Source organism: Xenopus laevis, chromosome 7S, assembly GCF_017654675.1.
Source record: "Xenopus laevis strain J_2021 chromosome 7S, Xenopus_laevis_v10.1, whole genome shotgun sequence".
NCBI classification, from domain to species: domain Eukaryota; kingdom Metazoa; phylum Chordata; class Amphibia; order Anura; family Pipidae; genus Xenopus; species Xenopus laevis.
In genome coordinates, this window is record NC_054384.1 from 87,022,449 (window position 1) to 87,033,206 (window position 10,758).

The 10,758-nt window shown below is 38.6% G+C and overlaps 1 protein-coding gene across 1 annotated transcript; it reads right to left on the bottom strand.

The window, feature by feature from the left end:
* Positions 1-755: 755 nt before the first annotated feature.
* Positions 756-2,478, bottom strand: hes5.8.S (hairy and enhancer of split 5, gene 8 S homeolog). The gene is made up of 3 exons (XM_018227977.2): positions 2,356-2,478; positions 2,051-2,225; positions 756-1,503 (listed from the first exon to the last, which is right to left on the bottom strand). The coding sequence occupies exons 1-3, from the start codon at positions 2,401-2,403 to the stop codon at positions 1,277-1,279; spliced, it is 450 nt and encodes a 149-aa protein (XP_018083466.1). The 5' UTR covers positions 2,404-2,478; the 3' UTR covers positions 756-1,276.
* Positions 2,479-10,758: the final 8,280 nt, after the last annotated feature.

The window sequence follows — 10,758 nt, forward strand, 5'->3', positions numbered from 1 at the left end:
CTAAACTGTTACAAAATTTGCAACATTAATTAATACATTTCTCAGCAGCATCTCTGGAGTATTAGCAACTATTTTATCAACTCTAACAGCTGTCTGTAATGAAACCCAGAGATTCTGCTCAGCAGGGACAAAGATAAGAAATGTATCAACTAAATATATCAGTTTAGAACAGTTTAGCGGGTCGGCGCCCCCCCCTCCCAGAGCAGCTTTAGAAAGATTAAAAATTGGACTTACACTTCAATAGAAAAATTGGCACACATAGAAAATAGAAAGTAATTGGGAAACGGAACTGAAAAAAGTTGGAAAAAAGTGTAAAGATAAACAACCCCTTTAATACAGGTGGGAATTTATAACCTAAATGGAGGAAGAGGAGCCCAGTATGTGAACTGCAGCAGAATGAACCACTTGGAGAAATCCAAATTAATTTATTTATACTAACTTGCTGCAGCCCAGAAATGTCTCATTGTTAGCTGCACAATATAGCTTATACCAATATAGGAAATATTGCATGTTATTATATGGGAGGATGAATAATAGTGCCGTTCTCACTCGCTGTTGCATAGGACTGTGCTTTCTTGTTGTCCATGGGCAAAACAGAAGACTGGGCTGTGTAAATGGATAATAGCAAAAGCTGCAGGAAAATTCTGTGTGTGTATTGGGGGATGTAAACCCAGGCTAAGGGGCATAGTATCTGACACATAGGTCAGCTCAGAGTATAGAACTGCAGACTTGTAGTAACTAGCAGGAGACGGAAGTATTTGCACAATTTGTGTATTTATTAAGCTCACAGAGCACACCATTTCTGATCACAGAATACATATAAATGTATCATAACTGATATTACTTACTAACAGAGCAACTTATTTCATAGAAACAATATTACATTTTAATTTTGAAAAAAAAAAAAACATTTCCTCCTACTCAACCTGTGTTCAAGATGAAAATACTTGTATTATTATTCCAGCTGCTGGAAATATACACAGTCCAGTCCCAGAAGAAATGAGAGAGCCATTTCCATCAGAACAACTCAAAGTAGACAGGCAATATGCCTAACAAATAATATATATAAAATTATATATGTATATATGTAACATTCAGTCAGTACTGTACTTCAGATGATGCAAATATTGCACTACTTGGGATATACTTCAAACCTAGAGGCTATACTTGTATATTATTCCACAGGAATATACAGATTTGCTCATAAAGTGTTTCCAGCTGGCAGTCCAAAGTGTCAGTTCACTGACTGTCTGACAAACTCTTCTTATTAACCCTTTCACCATGGTCTCCACAAAACTTTGCTGTTGGTGACAGGGTTGGTCAAAGGGGACTGTCCAGGGAGCAGCTGAGACTGGTGGGTTTCTACTGAGGAACACTGATGACCATGGAAATGTTTGAGCAGGTTTCCTTCACTGTGATGATTGCGAGCCGACAAGAAATGCAGCGACTCTTCAACACATTTGGAATATCCCTCCTTGTAGGATTTGCCTGATATATCAGCAGCTGTAACAGAAGGAAAATATGACTATTAGTTTTGTTTTACAATGATAGATAGATGATAGATAGATGATAGATAGATAGATAGATAGATAGATAGATAGATAGATAGATAGATAGATAATAGATAGATAGATAGATAGATAGATAGATAGATAGATAGATAGATAGATAGATAGATAGATAGATGTGAGAGAGAGAGATAAAAGAGAGGGAGAGAGAGAAATAAGAGGTAGATAGGTAGATAGAGAGAGAGAGAGAGAGAGAGAGAGAGAGAGAGAGAGAGAGAGAGAGAGAGAGAAAGAGAGAGAGAGAGAGAGAGAGAGAGAGAGAGAGAGAGAGAGAGAGAGAGAGAGAGAGAGAGAGAGAGAGAGAGATGATAGATAGATAGATAAATAGATAGATAGATAGATAGATAGATAGATAGATAGATAGATGATACTTCAGTTTTAGAGTTTTAGGTATAGTGGTCTGGTAAGAAAGTTAGATGCATAAATAGATAGATCTAGAGAGAGAGATGTGGAATAAGTATGAAGCAAGAAAGGACACTTACATTTGGTAACTAATTGCTGCTGTAGGAAGCTCACTGCCACCTCCAGAATGTCAGCTTTCTCTGGTTTGGTTGGGAGATGATGTTTCTCAAACTCTTTCTCCAGTAACATCCTGAGCTGCTCGATGCTGCTGTTAATCCGATCTCTCCTCATCTTTTCAACCACTGGTTTTCTCATCTGCGGAAGAAAATATAAGTCTGTAAGTCACTGTACTGAAAGAATTGGAAAAGACGAAATATGTATATTTCAGTAATGACAAGGAAATCCCTAAAGCAAATAGTTGTTTAAAATAATGTGCATGACTCACCTTTCTATTGGTGCTAGCGGGCTGTGGGCTAATGCTGCAAGGTGCCATTGTGCTCAGTTACTGTCAGGGAGAGCTGTGCTGCTGCCACTTCAAGGCTTTGCTGTGTGACTGCTAGTGCTCTGCCTCCTCCCTTTATACCCCCAGTCTACATTGTAATGTGTGAGGCTCTGCATTGCTTGTGATTCCCACACTCAGCAGCCAATCAGAAGGCTCCCCAGATAAATGAAGTGTGTACAATGCAGTGTGACAGCAGCCTAGCATCTGGAGCTACTATTGTGCAGACACACATGAAAGTGTGGGAAAAGCAGGAAAGTACTTAGTGCATCTGCTGGCATATGCCATGCCCCTTACAATGACCTGACAAGGCTTTATTGGTGGGATGTCATAAACAGAGGTATATAACATGATATACAGCCTACTAAATGTTCTATAATAAATATAAAATGCAAATAAAACATCTAAAGTATTATATTGCGATATGTTGCTTTGGGGGCTTGATTTGTAGCAGATGCTATGTGTGTAACAATTAAACTGACATATCATATATATCGATAGGGACAGAAATCTAGAATAAGCGTTTAAGGGTTTGTAGGTGGTACATTATGATGTCAGCATAAGAATTTAGTTAGGAAATTAAACTTCCTTAGTTTCTCAGATCTGGAGTTTCCAATTTACTAAACCCATGCTAAATGCACTGCACCCCAAAACTGCAGATTCTGATCTCTTCTAAATGACTAAACCATGGGGAAAAAGACAAGTGCTGTTATTCGTAACTACTCATATAGCTCATGGTTTCCTCCAACCAGGCAACAGGTACAGATGTTAGTTACATTCAATAATGTGTATTAGGGTAGTGATAGGGTTAAAGGGAGTAGGGTTTGTGGGGTGGTGATGAAAGAGAGCAAGAATACTTTAATTTCACTGCCTATACCCCAAGCAGAAGGTAATTTAATAACTGTAATTTAAAGTGACTTAAATTATGTTACTTTGTTATGTTGTTCCTCTGTCCCTGTTAGAAATGTAAAACAAAGCCACTTGTTCTTATTGCAAGGGCACTGGGAACAGATCCATTTTTATAGATAAATATATTTAAAGGGTAACTATCGCGAGCATGAAAATTTAATATAAGCTTCCTCATACTGAAGTAATAAACTTTCTAAATACAATCAATTAAAAATTCGGCATTGTTTCTGAAATAATCAAGTTTATATTCACTATTCCTCTATCAGCATCTTTTCATTCTGTCTTCATTCAGCAGTTGGGTGTCAGATGAATGATCCAATATTTCTTATAGGGGGGCTTCCTTTCCTAACATATGTATTAGAGCTCACTCAAATAACTGATTCCAGTAGAAACAAAATAACGGCCTTTTGCACAAATTCTGCATTTAGAGAGACAGGATTTCTGCTCTAATACATCTTCTAGGCAAAATGTGCCCACTATAACATATATTGGATCATTCATCTGACACCCAACTACTTAAAGAAGACAGAATGAGGAGAAAAAGATACTGAAAGAGGGGGATAGTGAAGATAAAATTATTTCAGAAACAATACAGACATTTTAATTTATTGTATTTGGAAAGTTTTTTTATTTCAGTATGCTGAAGCTTATATAAATTTTTCATTTTCACGATGAATTCTGGAATCTTTCCCTACAGAGTAGATATTAAATTAGTATATGTCTATTTCTGCATAAAAAAGAAGTTATAAAGAGAAGTGTCAGGTTTGCAGGATCCCAGGACAAGTTCAAAGAGTTCTGTTGTCAACTGCTGCCTATTGTGGGTTTCAGGGCTTTCCTTTGATGGGAGTTGGCTAGGAATGGGTGCTATTTGGGAAGCACACTTTCACACCTTCTGCCTGGGAGTCACTTTTGCTGCTTTTGATCACAGCCTGCAATAGACAACAGAGACCATTCAAGCAGCAGTATTTGCGTATGGACGTGTGCTGCCTACAGAGCTGTGAAATGTAACACCTGTAGGAAAGGAAGTACAGACTCAATCTCACAGTTTCCACTGCCTTTATCTACCATGGAAAATGATAAACTTGTATCTTGTAACCCAGATAGGAAACCGACCCCTGTCTTTGCAAACCTGCTTAAAGGGGATGTTCAATTTTGAGTTAACTTTTTTTGTTAAACGTCGAGGGGGATATTCCGGGACAATTTGCAATAGTTTTTTATTTATTATTTTTTGTGGTTTTTGAGTTATTTAGTTTTTTATTCGGCAGCTCTCCAGTTTTTAATTCCGGCAATCTGGTTGCTAGGGTCCAAATTACCCTAGGAACCATGCAGTGATTTGAACTGCAGATAAGAGACTGGAATATGAATAGGAGAGGATCTGAACAAAAAGATGAGTAATAAAAGGTAACTATCAATAAATGCGCAGCTTTACAGAGCATTTGTTTTTTAGATGGGGGTCAGTGACCCCCATTTAAAAGCTGGAAAGAGTCAAGAGAAGGCGGCAAATAACTAAAAAACTATAAATATAAATAAATGATAATTGGTCACTCCATAACAGTGATCCCCAACCAATGTTGCTCACCAAGCCCTTGGATGTTGCTCCCAGTGGCCACAAAGTAGGTGCTTGGTTTTGAATTACTGGCTTGGAAGCAAGTTTTGGTTGCATATAAACCACATGTACTGCCAAATTTAGCCTCCTGTAGGGTGACAATCCACACAGAGGCATACCAAATGGACAATCACAGCACTTATTTGGCACCCCAAGAACATTGTTTTCATGCTAGTGTTGTTCCCCAACTCCTTTTACATCTGTATGTTGCTCACAGGTTCAAAAGATTGGGACCCCAGCTCTATAACATACTAAAAGTTAACTACCCCTTTATGTGGGACACACAGGGTCCCATTAGCATTGTGGGCATTTGAGGGCTGTAAGAGTGATAAGGTGTAGTGTAGTAGAAGCCTCTCTTAGTAACCATCAATGCATTTTATAACTTTCTTACCTATGTTGGAAACTCAGGGTTTAGGGCTCCAGTGGGGTATATTTATAAATTATAATCTCAGTTTATATGTTTCCCTTGCAGTGTGTCACTATCTACAACTTCCTCATTATACTCGGCACCTTTATGAGAACACACTTTCACACCTTCTCCCATTAGGGATTTTTCAGCAACACTCTCAAATGTGGGTCTGAAACAGCCGGGGGGGATGGGAACTACAGGGCCTATTTTGTCTCCAAGTTCAGACCTAAACGTCTGTTACTGAACGTGTTAAATCTTATTTATTTTTCCAGCTCCCATTTCTGCATAATAAAGAGGTTATAAAGAGGAGATGTGCCCAGAGAAAGTTCAAAGAGTTCTATTGACAGCTGTCTGTTGTGGCTTGCAGGGTTGCCTTTGATGGGTGCTGGCTAGGAATGGGTGCTGGCTAGGAATGGGTGATATCAGGGTAGCACACTTTCACACCTCCTGCTTGGGACTCGCTGCTGTCGCTTTTGATTGCAGCCTGCAACAGAAATCATCAATTTGTGTGTGTGTTTAAGCACTAGTACTGGAAGTGTGCTGCCTACACTGCTGTGAATTTTAACACCTGTAGGACAGGAGGGACAGACTCCCAGCTGGAACGACTGCTTCCACTGCCCCTTGTTTATCTACTGTGAAACATTAAGAACTTGTGGTGGTTTGTTAAAACTAATATAGGAAACGGACGTGTGTCCAAAAAGAATTGTGTTATTCAGGGCAACAGGGCAGGAGTTACCTGGACTTGTATTATAGAATTATAGAACTCACGTTCAGTAACCCCTGCCCAGGGCATTAGTTCAGCATTGTGTTACCTGTGTGGCTAGCTTCACTGTTGTAGGTTTATAGTATTAAACTCAATTGATATATTCCACAAACAGTGTGTCACTATGGATGGCCCTAAACTGCAGGCTAAATTCCAACTTCCTCAATTGAACAGCAATTCCCTATACTTGACACCTTTGTGCGAACACACTTCCACACCCTCTCTCATTAGGGCAAAGGCTGATAAAGTGGTGTTAGAAGGGGAGGGATGTAATGGGGGGGATAAGATATAAAGATCAATGACCTCTCTGCAATAAGACAGGAGCCAGAATGAATTATAAGCGCAATATTTAGCCCCTATACTTCTGGGGCCACTAGCTATTTTCTATAATTATTATCATGATGAAAAACATAGCAAGGACGCTGTGCCCAGTACCCCCAAGATAGCACAGTTATAATGGATATTAACTTTGCTTCTAGCACTGGAATATAAAAAAACAAGGGAAAGCTGTGCTCACCCCATTTGAAAGCTGGAAAGAGTCAAGAGAAGGCGGCAAATAACTAAAAAACTATAAATATAAATAAATGATAATTGGTCACTCTATAACAGTGATCCCCAACCAATGGCTCATGTGCAACTTGTTGCTCGCAAAGCCCTTGGATGTTGCTCCCAGTGGCCTCAAAGTAGGTGCTTGGTTTTGAATTACTGGCTTGGAAGCAAGTTTTGGTTGCAAATAAACCACATGTACTGCCAAACTTAGCCTCCTGTAGGGTGACAATCCACACAGAGGCTACCAAATGGACAATCACCCGGACACCCGGGGTCCTATTAGCATTGTGGGCATTTGAGGATTGTAGGAGTGACAAGGTCTAGTGTAGTAGAACCATTAGGTGGGGGTGAAATGAGGCTGTGACCACAAAATACATATAGACAAATACAAGAGTCCTCTGCACTCAACCCATTATCAATATATTTAAGACAGAGACATTTTGTGCATACATTAAGCAAAACAGAGATTGTTTGTCCATATATTGCAATATATTTAAGATGGCCAACTACATCAAAGTCATCCCATATCTGGCCAGACCTATGCTCAATTTACATTGGATTCATTATGAATATATATATATAATGCAAACACAGGATTTATCCAAGAAAGAAAAGAAGTGGCTTATTCAACGTTTCAGCCCTTGAACTTGGGCCGTTGTTCCTGAAGACCTGTGTAAGTCCTGTGTTTGTGCAGTTTCTTGTAAGAATGGTATATATATATATATATATATATATATATATATATATATATATATATATATATATATATATATATATATATATATATATATATATATATATATATTGTAGAAAGGAAGATATTGCCGCACAACCCTCTTGGTTTCTGGGTGCAAGTAGTCAAAAAGGCACTGCCAAAGTAGCCAATATCATAGAAAAAATAAAAACTGACACAGCACTCCAAATTTTGTATGCAAAGAAGAATATATATTGTAGAAAAACATACCAAAGCCCAAAGGCCTTTGGTATGTTTTTCTACAATATATATTCTTCTTTGCATACAAAATTTGGAGTGCTGTGTCAGTTTTTATTTTTTTATATATATTTATATATATATATATATATATATATATATTTATATATATATATATATATATATATATTAATCAGTCCGTGTGCATCAATGTGGATTACAGCAAGTCTCAAAGTTGTATGTACTGTTGTAATACAGTAATGTGTTAAATTTCAGTATTTGCCATGCTCCCTGCATATGAATGAAGTTATACAGAGAAGAGCAATGATAGCAGGATCCCAGAGCAATTTCAAAGAGTTCTATTGTGGCCTGTCTGTTGTGAGTTGCAAGGCTTTACTTTGATGGGAACTGGCTAGGTATAAAGACCATTTGGGATGCACACTTTCACACCTCCTGTCTGGGATTTGCTGCTGCTTTTGAAGACAGCCTGCTAGAGCCAACAGGGACCAAGAATCTGTATAGTGCACCAGTGTAAGTGTGCTGCCTACAGAGCTGTGAAATGTAACACCTATAGGAAAGGAAGTACAGAACAACAGCCCACAATTTCCACAGCTTCCTGCTGTCCTTACTGTGAAATAGGGTGTTTATAGGCTCAGAACCCTGTACTATCTTCTATACACTCGCTTTAAAGGATGGGCCCTAAATTGTCTGCTCTGTGCTGGGAAACTCAGTCCTTATTGAGGTAGTGTGCCCTGTACTAACTGCTCTGTGCTGAAATACCAAATGCTTATTGGGGCAGTACACTGTAATCACCTCTATGGAACTCAGTATTTATAGGGGCAGTGGCCTGTACCAACTGCTCTATGCAGGGAAAGTAGGCACTAAAGGTGGCCATAGAGGCAAAGATCCGCTCATTTGGCAACATTGCCAAACGAGCGGATCTTTCCCCGATATGCGAGCATGGCTATATCGGGGGTAATCTGAATGTTCGGCTGTATATTTATTTTTTACTTTTTTTCCCAAAATTTAAGTTTCAAGTTTAATGTTCCTGTCTCTGAGTCCGGCAGCTCAGTAATTCAGGTGCATATTCTGAACTGTTACAATTTTGCAACATTTAGTTGATACATTTATCAGCAATATCTCTGGAGTATTCACAACTTTTGTATCAATTCTAACAGCTGCCTGTAATGAAACTCAGGGATTCAGCTCAGCAGGGACAAACACAAGAAATTGATCAACTTAATGTATCAATTTAGAACAGTTCAAGGGCACAGACAAACGCTAAGATTCAGGGTGATTAGTCGCCTGAAGAAGAGGCGATTAATCACCGGGTGACTAAATCTCCCCGAATATGAGCGTGTGTCTCTGCCCTGTCGTGACCCCCCTTCCCAGAGCAGCTTTAGAAAGGTAAAAAATTAGATTTACACTTAAATATTAGAAAAATGGTCACAAATAGAAAGCTGAAAGTAATTGGAAAAAGTCTTTATTTCTGGTGAACTATCTGAAACCAACTGAACTGAAAAAAAGTGTTGGAAGGTGAACAACCCCTTCAGTTTAAGGGTAGGGGCACACTGGGCGATTCAGGGAGATTTAGTTGCCTGGAGACTAATCGCCTCCTCTTTGCGGCGACCAATCTCCCCAAATGCCTTCCCTCTGTCTTGCGCCAGCTAAAATGAAAAATCGCCTGCGCTTAAGCACACATGGTGCTTCGTATTTCGAAGTCGCCCGAAGTTTCATCGTGAGCCAATCTCCCCGAATGGCCCAGTGTGCCCCTACCCTTAAAGGAACAGTAACGTCAAAAAATAAAAGTGTTTTAAAGTAATGAAAATATAATGCAGTGTTGCCCTGCACTGGTAAAACTGCTGTGTTTGCTTAAGAAACACTACTATTGTTTATATAAATATGCAGCTGTGTAGCAATGGGGGCAGCCATTCAAAGGAGAAAAGGCTCAGGTTACACAGCAGATAGCAAATAAGCTCTGTCTGTCTAATGGTGTTATCTGTTATCCATTCGTTCTTCAATTTCCACCATTGCTCTACAGCAGCTTGTTTATATGAACTATAGTAGTGTTTCTGAAGCAAACAGATCCGTTTTACCAGTGCAGGGCAACAGTACATGCTATTTTCATTACTTTAAAACACTTACATTTTTTGGTGTTATTGTTCCTTTAAACTCAATTTTACAGCAACCATACAGGGCTATAATTTTAAACAGGACATAGGACATTTCTGTCAGAAGAAGAATCATGAAGAGAAAACTGTGTTCACATCGGGGGGTTGAGTGTCAACTTCCTGAGTTCATTATTCAGACTAAACATCTCACAGCTTTGTGACAACACACTTTCACACTGTCCCCCATTAGGGCCAATATCAAGCGAGACTGAGGAAAAGCTCATGGGGGGAACTGGATGGGGAGAAATCAACAGTATTCCTGTTTACATTAGCACATCTAAGACATTGTGTTTATAGGAAGATTTTAGTTTTGAAAGAACTCTCATCCCAGAAAGCATTTCTGTTGTAGAGGTCACTACAAAGGTCTGTGTGCAAAAACTATTATACATTTCACATCATTAACACTAATTGGTCACCATACATAAGGAATTTACTCTCTAAATAAGTTTACATTGGCAATATTGTCTGACCTCTATTTTCTTAGTGGTCTCATGGCTTTCTGAGTTTATCAACACTGAATTTGCTGTCATGTCAAATTATTTGAAGGAATGGATTACACAAAAAAGTCATATAAACATTTACCAGATGATGTGGATAATTACATAGATTGGCCTCATTGGTATGACTTGGATTCTCGCCACCCTGTACCAACCTCAAACACTCAATAAGCATTACTGCATGCTACACACCAGATTAATGGTACATGGGCATTTTAACCTCCACTGGTGGAGAATATTACCAGGGAAAATTCAATGACCACCTATCACCAATTATAATAATACTAATACAGGGATAGGATCCCTTATCCGGAAACCCGATATCCAGAGACTCCATTTTATCCAAATAATTCAAATTTTTAAAAATGATTTAATTTTTGTCTGTAATAATAAAACAGTAGCTTGTACTTGATCCCAACTAAGATATAATTAATCCTTATTGGAAGCAAAACCAGCCTATGGGGTTTATTTAATGTTTAAATGAATTTCTAGTAGACTTAAGGCATAAAGACCC

Coding starts and splice junctions, on each gene's coding strand:
- hes5.8.S (XM_018227977.2), bottom strand. CDS start 2,403: ATGGCACCTTGCAGCATTAGCCCACAGCCCGCTAGCACCAATAGAAAG. Junction 2,226..2,355: donor CCGCTAGCACCAATAGAAAG/GTGAGTCATGCA, acceptor TTTCTTCCGCAG/ATGAGAAAACCAGTGGTTGA. Junction 1,504..2,050: donor GCAGCAATTAGTTACCAAAT/GTAAGTGTCCTT, acceptor CTTCTGTTACAG/CTGCTGATATATCAGGCAAA.